At 45.4% G+C, this 16694-nt stretch overlaps 1 protein-coding gene across 1 annotated transcript; it reads left to right on the top strand.

Annotated features, from left to right (window-relative positions):
* Nucleotides 1-9961: 9961 nt before the first annotated feature.
* On the top strand, nt 9962-16035 carry RXFP4 (relaxin family peptide/INSL5 receptor 4). The gene has a single exon (XM_069544289.1). It carries the CDS (start codon nt 14666-14668, stop codon nt 15785-15787), a length of 1122 nt encoding a protein of 373 aa, XP_069400390.1. The 5' UTR covers nt 9962-14665; the 3' UTR covers nt 15788-16035.
* Nucleotides 16036-16694: the final 659 nt, after the last annotated feature.

A 16694-nucleotide genomic window follows, 5' to 3' on the forward strand; every position in this document is an offset into this window, starting at 1 on the left:
TCTCCCTGAATCCATTTAGATCAGCCCCAAATTGGAAAATGATGACACTGGATCTTGCCATTCTGGCCTGATGTCCTCACCCACAGCAGTGGGAGTTATGATGGGGAAAAAGAAAAGATGGAGAGTGGGCTTTCACAGGGTCTCCAGTATATTCACCAGCACCGTTTGGGGTGTCACCTTCTACCTCAAGTGCTTTTGAATAATTTTTCCAAACAGATTTCCTATGAAGAAATCTGCTATCACTTCTAAAAACAGTTTAGATAGCAGATAACACAATCTGCTATCACCTCTAAAAGCCTTCTTACAAATGAGAAGTCTGTCAAAAAGAGAAGAATGGAGCAACTGTTCAAGAAATAGAGTGTCTAGCCCCAGCTCAGCCTCTGTTGAGTCTGGGGTATACTTGTGCTAAGTCCTTTATAGCCAGGACGTTTCCCAGTGTAGTTTTAAAATATGATTCCTGGGACTTCCCTGGTGGTTCAGCAGCTAGATTTCTCACTCCCAATGCAAGGGGCCCAGGTTCAATCCCTGGTCAAGGAACTAGATCCCACATATTGCAACTAAAAGATCTCAGATGACGCCATGAAGCCAGAAGATCCTGAGTGCCACAACTGAGACCTGGTGCAGCCAGGTACAAAAATAAAAGAATAATCTTTTTAAAAATAAATAAAACATGATTCCCCCTCCCTCCCCCTCACTTGAGCTAGCTTCAGTGAGCCTTGGCTATTTGTATACTTGGAAAATAAGTCGATGACTAAGAGTGGGTTTACACAGAAACAGACTCAGAGACAACAGACTTGTGATTGCCAAAGAGGGATGGGGGAGGGACTGATTGAGAGTTTGAGATTAACAGATGCAAACTGTTATATATAGGATGGATAAACAAGGCCCTACTGTATAGCACAGGGATTTATATTCAATATCCTGTGGATTAATATCCAATAGGCCATATGGAAAAGAATATGAAAAATAATGTATGTATGTATCTATATGTATAACTGATGTTATACATCACTTTGCAGTACAGCAGGAATTAACACAACACTGTAAATCAACTATACTTCAATAAAAAAATTTTTTTTAAAGAGTGGGTTTGCAAATCATAGACCCTCGGTGAAACTGTGACTGGCTGGTATCAGTTAACCCATTCCCGACTGAGAATTCAACAGTGACAAAGCTAAACCACGAGACACAGCAAACCCCAGAGGCCCTGTTAGCAGAATGGGAGGATTATACTCCATGCTTATTATTCTTTAGAGCCTTAGGAGAAGCACAGTCCCTAAAGAGATGAACATTTTGTTCCAGGTTTCTCTGATGAAAGGCATAGGAAGAAGAAAAACCAAAAACTGAATTTTTGTAATCCTGTTAGACAAAACTCTTTCACCCCGTAGGCTGAAACTACTTAAGGCCAGGTGTTGGAAGATTAACCTTTTCTTGTCGTATTTTAGGTCATACGAAATTATTTGCCATACTGGATTATTGTGACTAAGGTTAATGTGCTGAGTGGCCACGACTAGGCTCTTGACAATTGGAATGTGGATTTCTGGGAGAGCCAGAAGAAGTAGGGAAACCCCTAGCATCTGGGTTGCTTAAAAACACTTGTCAATGCAGCACTTCCCCCACCAAAACATGACTTTTCATAGGATAATCATGAATGGACTTGCAGGTAAAACATTGTGTCATCTCAAATGTGGTTTCTCATCAAGGGCCCAAGGACAAAGCCATTGGAATCGCAGCAGAAGGGACAGGTGACATTCAGGCTTGGGTTTCCGCCAGGCCACAAATTCCTGCAGGACTAATTTTCCTGGAGAAATAACCACCATCAGAAAAAGGTCATGGTTTTAAAACCACCATCAAAATCACCATTTGGCAACAATGATAGTAACAATGGAGTCAGACAAGAATCATCAATGAATGCTATAGTGTATCAAAGAAAGAGGAGTAGCAGCATGTTTACATAGTCTCAAGGTACTTCCTCACAAGATACTTATTAGGCACAAAAGGGAAATAATATGTTTACAGCAGTGGAGGAATCTAGCAAACACCACTTTAACTAAATAAGCCACGTGATACGTGTCATGCACCTCTTGGTATAATGCTGTTAAGTGAACACATCACATAGTTCCCGCCAAAAGTTTCACAACCTGAGTGTAATTATAAGGAAATAGCAAACAAACCCAAGTGGGAAAATGTTATACAAAATAACTAGCTTTTACTCTTTTAAAATACATAGCAAAAAATGTCATAAAAGACAAAGCCTGTGGAACTATTCTGGATTAAAGGAAACTAAAGAGACATGCCACATGAGTGTAAGCCATGCTCTGAGATATCTTTTGCTAAAAAGACATTAAGGGGACAATTGGAAACAACTGAATAAGGTTTCAAGATTATTGTAGCAGTGTTGATTTGCTGATTTTAATCATTGTACTGTGGTCACATAAGAGCATATTCTTGTTTCCAGGAAACACACACTGAAAATTTTAGAGGGAAAGGAGCATCAGGTCTGCAATTTACTTTCAAATTGTTCAGGAAAAAAAAAATAGATGTAATTTAGTTACATTTAAAAGCAAATGTGAAAAAATGTTAACATTTGGGGAATCTGAGTAAAGGGGATACAGAAATTCTTTGTACTATTCTTGTAGCTTTCTCTAAATCAGGAATTATGTCAAAAGAAAAAAAATACCAAAAGGAAGAAGAAAACTATCACAACAGTAAAACAAACTTAGAAGTGTTTAAAAAAGGAGAGGCAACTGAATTGCCAGAAAAACACCAGATCTGAACTGTTGGGTCCTGAGTTTGACTCATATCAGCATAGCAAGGCATCTCAACCTCTCCAGCAACGCTTAATCCCAAATAAAGAGGGTAATGGCAGAAAAGAAATATTTTAGGAGTTCAATTCCATGGAGAAAGTGTTCATCAGTAACTATCTCAGGGATAATCCGAAGATCAGTGTTAAAACTTCCCAACAAGCAAAAACAACGTAATCAAATGTTTTGACTAAGGCACGCCCTCTACTTGTAAGGATGTGTCAGCAAACTGGTGCTGGAAATTCAATCGTGTTCAAACACAGTCACCCAGCTGTGGGTACCCCTGTAGTATCAATCCAGTGCTTAACCTATAACACAGGCTTACTGAGCTGAGGGATGTGAAACAACTCTGAGGACTTGACCAATGTATGGTGTTGATATACTGAAGGATACCTTCTATTTTCTCCCCTTTAATTAAGAAGTTTTTTGTAACTGTGTTTTTCCTCTAGTGTTTACATCAGATGTCTGGGTACTTAGTTTCTAAAAGGTGTAAGATGCAGCTGATCTGCAAAGAGAAGCAAGAGAATGGAGCAGATGTGCTGAGAGAATCAGAAACAGGAACCAAATGAAAAGCAGAAGGAATAAAGCTTGTCTCCTGAGGGCTGCATTGTTTTGTCTCTCTATTATCTCACCTGAATCCATTCCGATCTACTAAAACTCTAAAAATGCATTCTTGGCGCTACTCTTTCATGCCAACGTGCCCACCAGCTGCAGTGGAGAAAGGAGAGAGAAGTGGGAATAGGTAGCCAAAACTGAGGATTTTCCCAGGACTCTGGCATGATAAACACCAGCCTGTCCTTAGATACAAGTTTCAGTACTAGAAGCAACTCAAGGGGGTTCCTTGCAATAAAAGAGGAACTGTAAAAAAAAAAAAAAAAAAAAGAACAAGAGGAAGAGAATGCCTGATGCAGCAGGATCTGGAAAGAGAAGGACTTAAGAACACAGATGGAGAGATTGGTCTTGAACAGGAAGAGGAATACTTCATCCTAGTAATTAGAAAAAGAAATTCACACACACATTTTTAAAAAACTGATTTTTTAAATTCTGCAACCACGTTAGTGGCTCAGTTGGTTAAAAACCCACCTGCAGTTCAGGAGACCAGGGTTTGATCCCTGGGTTAGGAAGACACCCTGGAGAAGGAAATGGCTACACACTCGTGTTCTAGCCTGGGAAGTCCCATGGACAGAGGAGCAGAGCGGGCTACTGTCCATGGAGTCACAAGAGTTGGACATGACTCTGACTAAACCACAACAACCACAAAAGCCAAGGTAACATGTAACCATCAAACCCTGTTTTTAAACCTGTTGAATCAATGAACAACTTGCCTTAGTGAACATCATTCAATCAGTGTCAACCCCTCATTTCTCAAAGTCAGACTGTCTTCAGTCAACAGCAGTCTCATAAGAGTAATCATCTCCCAAGGATGATGTCTATCTACGTATGCCTCTGAAAATACATTAGCTCCTGAACCCCAGCTTCCCCAAACCCTGTGGCCAGAAGATTTACAGTCTGCTTTGCCCATAGAGATAATATCTGACCAAGATGTCTAGCTCTTATTGTGTTGCTGTTGTTTAGTCACTAAGTCGTATCTGACTCTTTTGCAACCCCGTGGACAGCAGCCCACCAGGTTCCTCTGTCCATGGGATTTCCCAGACAAAAATATTGAAGATCTCCTTCTCCAGGGGGATCTTCCTGACCTAGGGGTCAAATCTGAGTCTTCTCCATTGGCAGGCAGACTCATTACCATTGAGCCACCAGGGAAGCCCCTCTCTTTCTGTAAGCAGTACATTTAGTGAGCATTTCTGGTTTCTTCCCAGTATTTATGGACATATCTGCATTCCTTTCTGCTTAAACCAAGATGCTTCTCTTAACAAGTAACAGAAAAACTAGCTCAAATGTCTCAAGCAATAATAAGTGTATTGTCTTATAGCTACAAGTCCAAAGATGGTGTAGGCCCAGCTTCTCTGCTCTGCCTGTCTCCGTGGGAAGGCTTTGTCCTTAAACTGGCTTCCTTCATTCTAACAGGATGACAGCCAACACCAACTGAGGCATATGTTTCTATGTTTAGCTCCAACAGGAGAAATAAATTCCGCCTGCCAATCAGAATGAAAAACCCTTCCCCCCAACCTTCAGTCTGATTGGACCAACCTGTGGACTAGTAACTCTCATCAGGATAATGTCAGATGTTGATAGGCTTACTCCTTGACTTTTTTAACTCAAAAAAATTGTTTTAATTTAATTAATTTATTTATTTGGCTGCACTGGGTCTTTGTTGCTTTGCACAGGCTTTCTCTAGTTGCAGGGAGCAGGGGCTACTCTTCCTTGCGGCCCATGGGCTTCCCTGGGGAAGCACAGGCTCTAGGCCCACCGACTTCAGTAGTTGCAGAACTCGGGCTCAGTAGTTGAGGCTCACAGGCACTAGAGCTCTGGCTCAGTAGTTGCGGCCCATGGGCTTAGTTGATCCTCAGCCTGAGGAAGCTTCCTGGCCTAGGGATCAAACCTGTGTCTCCTGCATTGGCAGGCAGGTTCTTATCCACTGCACCATCAGGGAAGCCCAATCCTTGACTCTTGAAACAGTTACCTCCAAGAGAATGGTGACATAGTGATTGACTCAAACTTATCAGCATCCACTCCTAGAGCCGAAGATGGAGTTAGCTTCCTCCAAGTCATGTGAGCTCTGTTGAGAAGAAATGGACGCGGACAAAATTAAGTTCTTTAGAAAGGAAAAGGGGTGCTTCTCTGGTGGTTCCGTGGCAAAGAGTCTACCTGCCGATGCAGGAGACACTGGTTTGATCCCTGGTCTGGGACAATTCCACATTCCGGGGCACAACGAAGCTGATGCTCCGCGACTATTGGCCTCTGCTCTAAAGCCCTGGAGCTGCGACTACCAAAGCCCCTGCACTCTAGAGCCCTTGCTCTTTAACAAAAGAAGCCGCCACAATGAGAAGCCCCTGCACCCCAAGTAGAGAGTGTCTCTTGCCAAAACTAGAGACAAGGCCTCGCAGCAATGAAGACCCAGCACAGCCCAAGATAAATAAACTGTAAAAACTGTTCTTAAAAAAAAAGGAAGACGGGGACGCGGATACCAAGAAAACAGCCAAACATGGTCGCAAAACTACTGGACCTTTTCTTTTATGGTGTACCCATGACCACCTTCTACTGAAGACGTCTAATTTCAGATCTTCAAGACCAGCTCTCTTTCCAGACTCTTCCAACTGCATATTGGGTTGCTGTACCCAAGTGGTTCACAAATTTTTCAACCTTGTTTTCCTCCTGTATTTTCTGATGCCAATGTGATACATGTATCCAGCCATCCAATCATGTACCCTTCATTCACTTAATTCCTCAAGGTTGCCGAATAGTCAACCTAATCCCTCCCTTTTCTTTCTTTTTTTTTCATTGGCCTCACCATGAGGCATGTGGAGTCTTAGTTTCCAGTTGTTCATTGTTGTTCCGTTGCTATTATTTGTGATCTCATGGACCGCAGCATGCCAGTCTTCCCTGTCCTTTACTATCTCCTGGAGTTTGCTCACATTCATGTCAATTGAATTGATGATGCTATCTAGCCATCTCATCCTCTGCCACCCTCTTCTCCTTTTGCCTTTAATCTTTTCCAGCATCAGGATCTTTTCCAATGATTTGGTTCTTCACATCAGGTGCCCAAAGTATTGGAGCTTCAGCTTCAGGATCAGTCCTTCCAATGAATATTCCAGGTTTATTTCCTTTAGGATTGACTGGTTTGATCTTCTTGCTGTCCGAGGGATTCTCAAGAGTCTTCTCGAACACCACATTCAAAAGCATCAATTCTTTGGCACTCAGCTTTCTTTAGAGTCCAACTCTCACATCCATACACGACTACTAGAAAAATCATAGTTTTGACTATACGGACCTATGTCAGTAAACTAATGTCTCTGCTTTTTAATATGCTGTCTAGGTTGGTCATAGCTTTTCTTCCAAGGAGCAAGCAAGCATCTTTTAATTTCATGTCTGCAGTCACCATCTGCAGTGATTTAGGAGCCCAAGAAAAGAAAGTCTGTCACTGTTTCCATTGTTTCCCCATCTATTTGCCATGAAGTGATGGGACCGGATGCCATGATCTTAGTTTTTTGAATGTTGAGTTTTAAGCCAACATTTTCACTCTCCTCTTTCACCTTCATCAGGAGGCTCTTTAGTTCCTCTTCACTTTCTGCTATTAGAATGGTATCATCTGCATATCTGAGGTTGTTGATATTTCTCCTGGCAGTCTTGATTCCAGCTTGTGCTTCATCCAGCCCAGCAATTTGCCTGATGTACTCTGCATATATGTTAAATAAACAGGATGACAATATACAGCCTTGTCATACTCCTTTCCCAGTTTTGAACCAGTCAGTTGTTCCATGTCCAGTTCTAACTGTTGCTTCTTGAACCACATACAAGTTTCTCAGGAGACAGGTAAGGTAGTCAGGTATTCCTGTCGCTTTAAGAATTTTCCACAGTTTGTTGTGATCTACACAGTTAAAGGCTTTATAGTAGTCAGTGAAGCAGAAGTAGAGGTTTTTCTGGTAATCCCTTGCTTTCTCTATGATCCAACGAATGTTGGCAGTTTGATCTCAGGTTTCTGTGCCTTTTCTAAACCCATCTTGTACATCTGGAAGTTCTCAGTTCACAGACTGGTGAAGCTTGAAGGATTTTGAGCATAATCAAACCTGTGTCTCCTGCAGTGGAAGGACAACCAGGGAAGTCCTTCTTCCCTCTTCTTATCACATTACATCCCCAGTCAATTAATTCTATTTCTTAAATATAATCCATATTCCTTCCCTCCTCTACTTCCTAACTATCTCAGCACCTGTTTACAAAAGCCTCCTAACTGATATTTCTTTTCCTGCCATTCTTGGCCTCTTTGAATAATCTTTCACATTGTCAACAGATAAAAAGTAGATCTGATTCTGTCACTGCTTAGATTAAAAACTTTTAGTGGCTTCTCATTCTGACACATTAAGAGTAGAGATGGTGGCTGATTGGGCTGATGTGAGGTTAGGGATCTGGATTAGCGTCTCCTACTTCTAGGGCTTCCCAGGCGGCACTAGTAGTAAAGAACCCACCTGCCAGTGCAGGAGGCATAGGAGAGGTAAGTCCAATCCCTGGGTTGGGAAGATCTCCTGGAGGAGGGCATGGCAACCTCCTGGGGCCCAGCCCTGGTGGATCCTGGGAATTCGAAGCGTGCTCCAGATGGGAATTAGCCTGAAAAGGAGAGAAAGAAAAGAAGACATGGGGGAAACCAGTCTTTCCAGGAACTGGTCCATCTCTTTATTTTTCAGGAAAGCTTTTATACTTTAAGTTGTACATAGAGATCAGTGGATAATACAAAGTCATGCAGGGTCAGCAGACCTGACCCTTATCGAGACCAGGCACTCATTATGCATGCATACAAAGGTCTTAGGTGGTTTTACATCATCTTCTGGCCAGGGGGCCTGCTAACATTTTATGACCCTTTCTTTCTGATAATGGTCAGTCAACCAGAAAACTTATTTTCTCCAAAGGTGATTTTTCTTAAGTCAGGCGCTACTCTCCAAAAGCACCAGATGAAGTTGCATTCCTACAGGGCAAAGGTGCAGTGGGCTATAATCAAGAGAAGAATTTACTAGCCTAAGGTCTAACGTGATTAATATCAAAGGTTATTACTTATTTTTCCCATATGCCAGTTACATCAATTAATGTATATAAGGGACAAGGGGTATGGAGACTTAGCAGCTAATATTGGCTCAACAATGGAACCCTCCACTGGTATATTTCTAACAACCCACTAATACCACACTAATAATTTCTAACTTCTCAAAAGACTCTGTATTTAGAAAGTTTAGAGCGTCTCGCGCCTCTCACGGTTGGAAGGCTGTGAACAATCACATGTGTGGTTATAAGAGGCCGGATAAACTTGTCAGGCAGGCTAAAGAGCCATCAGAGGAGTTTTCGGACTGAAACACTCTTGTTATGCCCAGGAGACTTATTAACTGGAGCTCTAAGTTAACTCTTTTCAGAGAAAGGTGGTGGGGGATAGCCACCTGTTAATGTCAGAAGAGTTGGTGAAAGGCATAATGCAATAAGGCAGACAGACTCTATTTTGGGGGTGGATGCTCAAGAAGGTCCAGGGGGGTTCCCTCGAGGCCTGATCTCGCCTTTGCCTGTCAGGCCTCTTCCTCATGACCTTTGCCACGGGCGGGATTCCCCATGCTGGCTCCCGGCAGCAACCCATTCCAGTATTCTTGCCTGGAGAATCCCACGGACAGAGGAAACTGGCAGGCTACAGTCCATGAGGTTGCAAAGGGTAGGACATGACTGAAGTGACTTAACACGCATGTCCATTACTGAAAACTTAAACTTTTGGGGGGTTCTAGAACAGTAACCCCCAGAAGAGCCTCCGGTCATCTACATGCATGTGGAAGTGTCTGCCCCAGTCCTTTCTCAGGAAGATGAATACCTGTCATCTGACATGGAAACCTACCTTTCAGGTGGGGGGCCTTAAAAGACAGAAAGGCTAGGATTCTCAGAGCCACAGCCTGGGACACCCAGAGTGGGGTGCTCTACAGTGAACCTGGTCCAGAGCAAATGGAGTTAGCAATGAGGCTGTTTTGTTTCAGAGGAGCACACTGCTAGGATTGGAGGCTAGGCAGGCAGGACTTGGCTGCACTGTAGATGAACCTGGAATGAACAGGTGGGAGGGAGAACAGGTGCTTCTGTGAAGCAAATGGGAAGGGACGACCTTGGCCTGGCAGTCATCAGGGCTCTTTCCCCCACGGTTGCTGTTGTACCAGTCCACGGCAGTAATCCCTTCGTTTTCATTGTTGAGGAGCATTCCACTGTGTGAAAACACCACAGTCTCTTTATTCATTTACCTCCTGGAAAATTAGATTATCCACTTGAGTTCTTTCCCATTTTAAGCTACTTCAAATAAAGCTGCTGTGAACACTGGTGTACATGTCTTCATGTGAATATGCACTTTCATTCTTCTTGAGTAAATGCTTAGGAATAGAATGGCTAGGCCATATGAGGTGCATGTTTAACTTTTTAGAAAATGCCAAATTGCTTTACAAAGTGATCGTACCATTTTACATTCCTATTAGGAATGTATGAAAGTTTTGGTACCCTACTTCTTCACCAGCAGTTGGTATGATCAGTTTCTTTGTTTTTGTTTTCATCTGAGACATTCTAATCAGAAAATAGTACTGTCTCACTGTGGTTAGTCTTTGCATTTCCCTGGAGGCTAACGATGTTGAGTGTTTTCTCATGTGTTTATTTGCTATCTCTATATCTTTTTTGACGAACTATCTGTTCAAATCCTTCACCCTTTTTAAAAAATAAGGTGGTTTTCTGATTACCAAAATTTGAGAATTCTTTGATATTCTAGCTATGTTTCTTTATAAGTTCTATGATCTGCAAATGTTTTCTTAGTCTGTGGTTTACCTGTTCATTCTCTTAACAGAAGTTCTAGGCTTGTGGTTGCCAAGGGAGAGGGGGTTGGGGGAGGGATAGATTGAAACCTTGGGATTAGCAGATACAAACTATTATATATAGAGTGGATAAACAACAAGGTTCTACTGTATACCACAGGGAACTATATTCAATATCCTGTAATAATAAACCATAATGGAAGAGAATATGAAAAGGGATATATATTTTATATATAACTGGATCACTTTGCTGTACACCAGAAACTAACACAACATTGCAAATAAAGTATACTTCAAGAGGGCATTTCCGTGGCTGTCCAGTGGTTTAGACTTTGCCTTCCAATGTAGGGAGTGCAAATTCAATCTCTGGTCAGGGAGCTAAGACAAAAGGAACACTGTAACAAATTCAAAAGAGACAAAAGGGGGAAAAAAAAAAACACCTCTGATTTTAAATAAAATAAACTGAAAAAAAAAAAAACCCAAGCGCAGAGTTCTTCATTTCAATGAAGTCCAATTACTCACTTTTTGCAGTTACAGACTGTGCTTTTGATGTTGTACCTAAGAATTTTTGCCTAACCCAAGGTTATAAAAATTTCTCCTTTGTTTTCTTTTAGAAGTTTTGGCATTTTAGGTTTTATATTTAGATCTATGATCCATTTTTGAGTTAATCTTTGTGCATGGTGCGAGGTAGGGATCAAAGTTCTCTCACACACACTCTTTTTAATGTGAGTATTCAGTTGTTATAGAACCAATTGTTGAAAAGACTATTGTTCTTCAGTGAGTTGCCTTTGCACTTCTGGCAAAAATCAGTTGACTGTAAAAGTGTGGGCCTATTTCAGGACTCTTAATTCTGTGGATTTGTATGTCTAACCTTTTGTTGATACCACGTTGTCTTGACTACTGCAGCTTTATAGTAAGTCTTGGAATTGGGTACATGAGTACTCCAACTTTATTATCTTTTTACTAAATTGTTTTGGCTCTTTTACAAAATCATTTGGCTATTTGCTTTTCCACATGAATTTTAGAATCAACTTGTCAGTTTCTCTTTGAAAAAGCTGCTAGAATTTTGACTAGAATTGCATTGAATCTACAGACCCATTATGAGGAGAATTGACATCTTATTATTGAGTCTTCAAACTCATGAACACAGTATGCCTCTCTATCCATTTATTAAAATCTAAATTTCTGCAGTCATTTATAGTTTTCAATATACCAGTACTGTACATCTCTTGTCAGACTTATCTCTAAGATTTTTATTTTTTATTTTTGATGCTCTAGCAGCTTCATCTTAATATGGAAAATAAGAGATGGATCACCATCTCTGCTTTTGTAATTTTTCTGTAAATTATAAAGCTATGCCAAAATACACAGTTGAGAGAAAAAATAATTCCTTGCCTTGGGAAAAAAAATAAAGTTGAGAGAGCGCGACAGAGACTGGTTCAGAAGTTTGGTAAAGAACCCACCTGCCAATGCAGGAGACATAAGAGACATGGGTCCAATCCCTGGGTTGGGAAGATGCCCTGGAGGAGGGCATGGCAACCCACTTCAGTATCCTTGCCTGGAAAATCCCATGGACAGAGGAGCCTGGCAGGCTAGAGTCCACGGGGTTGCGGAGTCAGACGTGACGGAAGTGACTTAGAACGCACACTCCTACTTCTGCCACTGGGCAGTCCTCCAAGCAGCTAGTCTCTGCTTTAGTTCAGTTGCTAAGTCTCCACCATAAATACAGATGCAAAGATTCCTTCTCTTTATGTTTTGCGGGCAAAGATCCATTCTCTTTATGCTCTGTGGAGGGATAACTCAGTCCTATCCTCCTTCTCTCCCAATTCTTCTTTCCTAGGCTTTGGAGTGCAGGACAGGGATGTGGGGTTGAGCAGACATGTGGACTGCACAAGGGGAGGGTGTTCAGGTGACTAAAGGGAAGGCCCGTATGTTACAAGTCCCTTTCACCCCACTGCAGAATCCTTGGATTCTGAGACTGAAAAGGGGGCTGGAAAAGAATGGCTCTGGAGGGTAATATGAACAAGAGATGGAAAAATAATTTTTATTGAATCCAGTTCCTCCTCTCTCAGCAGTTGCGGGTGAAGACCACTGGGAGTTGTCACTATCCCTCTGTGCATATCCTGCTGCTGTTTTCCTTGGGGCTTCTCAGGGGCAGGGTCTGGCACTCTAGAAAGGGAAGAGATTAGAGGTGGAAAGAAATGCCCAGAGGGTTTTGTGATGTATTGGAAAGAGCTAGAGTCTAGCAGTCAGAAGATTTTATCTCAAATCCTGACTCTGACACTACTTCCTGGTGCCCTTGAGCAAGTCACTTTCACTCTATGAAAAGAGGAGTTGAACAAGATGGTGTAGAAGATCCCACCCACCTCAAAGAGCTTACTGTATTTCCTGAGGAGAGGGGCCGTGTCATGTTTTCGTCTCCCCAACATCTAGCACAACGCTTGGCATGTAATAAGTGTTCAAGAGATGCTGTGATTAGTGAAGAGTGGATGGATCAAGGAGTGATCTAACAAGATACTAAAATGAAAGGGCCCAAAGGGAAGTTCTTAAACTCAGTCAGTTGGTGGCACCACCTCTCTATACAACCACAAGGGAGTGTTGCTAGTCTCAGACCAAGGGAAAGGACTTAGATTAGGAACACATAAAGGTAAAAAAAAAAAGAAAAACAAAGAAAAGAAATGACCAGAGGACCGGATGTTTCAAATGGAAAGCAGAGCCCTGAAATTGACCCAGCTTCTGTTTTCCAAGTTGAGGGACAGTAGGTCCCACGCATTGAAAGACATAGCAGCTGCCAGATCAGCCAGGTGATGCTAGATGGCTGAAAAGCAAAGGCAGTCCTGAGGGAGGGAGTGATTAACACAAGTCACACAGGGGCAGTCCCTGAGGCTGGGAGGCAGCCTCTGGGGCTCACCTGAACTTGGGCTGGGCACTCCCTTCACATCCATCCCTTGCCAGAGAACCCAAACATCTGGGCACCCATTCTGAATCTCTTTCACCCCCGGGTCTCTCCTATAGGGTTCATCAAACCCACTGCTGATTATCCTAAAAGGGTCACTCTCCTCCTCCAGCGCTCAAGGGAACTGAACGTCAAACATATTAATTCGCAGGCAGAGGGCAAGAAGGTGGTTGAATATTTTTGCAAAAGCCTCATTCTTCCTACCCCTCACCCCCATCACAGCAAATTGTGCAGCGGGTAAGGACACAGGCACAAAAGGCGGAGGACACACTGAAGCACTCACCCCATTTAGCACTGAGATCATGGGGAGACAGGATGAGGCATGGTGAGGGTGTATCTCAGCATCTACAGCTCTGAAATGGGGTTTGGGGGTTGGAGGAGACAGTGGGGGTTACCGCTGACTGCTGCCCCCACGGATTAGGGCAGGGAAGGGTGAAATGGCCGTGGGAGTGAGAGAGGTTAGCAGGACTCCTTAGCAGGGAGAGAACTGAGGGCATGCCCCAGGCCTGCTCAGGTCCTCATCGGCTCCAGCGGGGAGGGAACAGGAAGCTGTGACTTCCTCTCCCCTTTTCCTCCCTGCCCTTAACCTCAAGGTCACTGGCTGCTGCAGTGAATTCCAACCTGTTTTAGTTGGCATTGTTCCCCAGGCACGATGATCATAGCTGCTCATTATAAGAAGAGAGTAACTTGCTCCTTCCTGCCACAGATGCCCCCAACTTTTCCTTTGAAATAATAATCATTCACATTCACGCAAATAGCCACGGACAAGGGCTTTTTCACAGGTGTTCTCTCATTTTGTCACACCCATTCTGTAACGCAGAGACTTTTATCTGAAAATTTTAAGCGAGGCTCAGGAGAGTCAAGTAACTCACCCACAGTCACAGAGCGAGCAGGGAGCAGCCCCGGGACTCCAGAACCTCTCCTCTTTCTCTCAGATACTATTTCTGATTCTCTGCCTCTGTGCACACTCCCAGGCCCCTTCCTCCAGGCCCCAAGGGGACACTTGCTGCAGAGAAGGGGGCGCCTGAACATCAGAAGGAGTAGAGGCGGGCTCCAATTTGGTTCCTGTCACCCCTGAGATGGGGTATCTGTGGCCTCTCCCTGAGGCGGAGGTGCGGGGCTGCCCTCCCTTGTAGGGTCATTCTCCCTCCCCGCTTCCCGCTCTTCCACATGGGGCTCTACACACACAGAGATGCATACATGCACGCACACACAGGCACACACACATTTGTGCCGGTGTTCACCTCTCCCTCACCTGCCCCACCCACCACCAAGACCAACAGAGAAGAGGAAGGCTGTCCTGTCCGTCCACAGCCCGCCCCCGAGGTGTGGGCGTGGGCTGGGTCTGCAGGCAGCCAGAGGCCCTGAGAACAGCGGACAAGCGCTCTGACCCAGTGTCCTGCTGAGCGCCTTAGGTGCCCCCTGCCAGGCTGGTAGGCACTGGCTGGCCCCTCCGCCCCACTGACGTCGGATGCCCCGCGATGCCCACGCCCAACGCCTCTGCCCCCCTGCCCGCTTTCTGGGTCAACGCCTCTGGAGGCAGCGTGCTGAGTGCTGCTGATGCCACGATGCCTGTTGGATTCCTAGCCCTGAGGGTCTCGGTTGCCCTGGCCTACGGGCTTGCGGGGGCTGTCGGCTTGCTGGGAAATTTGGCTGTGCTGTGGGTGCTGGGTAACTGTGCTCGGCGTGCCCCTTGCCCACCTTCTGACACTTTCGTCTTCAACCTGGCTCTGGCAGACCTGGGGCTAGCACTCACCCTCCCCTTCTGGGCAGCCGAGTCGGCACTGGACTTCCACTGGCCCTTCGGAGGTGCCCTCTGCAAGATAGTCCTAACGGCCACCGTCCTCAACATCTACGCCAGCATCTTCCTCATCACAGCGTTGAGTGTCGCCCGGTACTGGGTGGTGGCTGTGGCTGCAGGGCCAGGCACCCACCTCTCGCTCTTCTGGGCCCACGTGGCCACCCTGGCCATGTGGGTGGCAGCTGCTCTGGTGACGGTGCCCACAGCTGTTTTTGGGGCCGAGGGCGAGGTGAGTGGCGTGCGCCTGTGCCTGCTGCACTTCCCCAGCAGGTACTGGCTGGGGGCCTACCAGCTGCAGAGGGTGGTCCTGGCCTTTACGGTGCCACTGGGCATCATCACCACCAGCTACCTGCTGCTGCTGGCCTTCCTGCGGCGGCACCGCCGGCGATGGCGGGACAGCAGGGGGGTGGCCCACTCCATCCGCATCCTTCTGGCCTCCTTCTTCCTCTGCTGGTTCCCCAACCATGTGGTCACGCTCTGGGGTGTCCTGGTGAAGTTTGACCTGGTGCCCTGGGACAGCACTTTCTACACCGTCCACACCTATGTCTTTCCTGTCACCACCTGCCTGGCGCACACCAACAGCTGCCTCAACCCCGTGCTGTACTGCCTTCTCAGGCAGGAGCCTCGGCGGGCCCTGGCAGACACCTTCAGGGACCTGCGAGCAAGGCTGTGGCCCCAGGGTCGGGGCTGGGTGGAACAGGTGGCCCTAAAGGAAATGAGCAGGCGGTGGACGGAGAGCACCACTCAGGAGGGTGGCCTTTCCACCATGCTCACCAACCTGGACAAAGGGACACCTGGGTGAAGGGGGCAAGTGAAACACCCTCCTCTTTCTGGTTATCTGCCAAGTGCAGGATCCACGCGTCCTAGAGAAAGAGAGGTTGGCCTCTCTGCCTTGATGAAACACCCTTGGGGAAAGTCTGATCTTTGATCCCCGGCTCTGGCTGTGGGGAAAGGCAGGCGGCCAGGGCCCAGGTCCGGGCTGGGTACGACCAAGCCCAATCTCCACATGGCAATGGGAATCAAAGAATAAACCTCTGGATTATCCACAAAGTGTCTGCACCTTTCATCTCAGTTCTACCTCCAGGTCAGTGTGGCCAAAAGGATTCTTTGCCCCTTTTCTGCCTTCTGTGAGAATTCCCAGGAAAATTTCCCTATGGGTTCTAGACTAATTGAGTCATAGGTCAGTAACTATCTCCCTCTGTCCTCTCTATCTTTCCTCCCTCACCCCAGATGGGGTGTACCCTTGTCCTTCCCTGGTGCTGAAGCCAAATATGCCCTCCTCCCTTGGCTATCTCTACCTTCTTACCATCTCAGTAGCACCCATAGAAACTTGGTGCCCACAGACAGCTCCGAGGCAAAAGCTGGAGATCCCCCTGCTGTCTGCAGGATCTTGCCGGATCCCTATCTCCAGCCAAGCCTGGAGTGCAAACCTCTGCTGCTGGCTGGGAGTACCTTGTCTCTCCTTAAATCAGAATTTGGAGGAAGTGAAGATAAGGACAAGCCAAGATCATGGGTGAGGCATAGGGAGGTGAGATTCAGAAAGAGGTTGGGAGAAGAGGCGGCTGAGGGTGCGGATATGTGCACGCTCAGTTGTGTCCAACTCTGAGACCCCATGGACTGTAGCCCACCAGGCTCCTCTGTCTATGGGATTTTCCCAGCAATAATACTGGAGCGGCTAGCCACGTTCTTCTCCAGGGGATCTCCCCGAT

This window comes from Ovis canadensis, chromosome 1 (assembly GCF_042477335.2).
Source record: "Ovis canadensis isolate MfBH-ARS-UI-01 breed Bighorn chromosome 1, ARS-UI_OviCan_v2, whole genome shotgun sequence".
NCBI classification, from domain to species: domain Eukaryota; kingdom Metazoa; phylum Chordata; class Mammalia; order Artiodactyla; family Bovidae; genus Ovis; species Ovis canadensis.

Excerpts from the sequence above, each read along its gene's own strand:
- RXFP4 (XM_069544289.1), top strand. The coding sequence starts at position 14,666 with ATGCCCACGCCCAACGCCTCTGCCCCCCTGCCCGCTTTCTGGGTCAAC.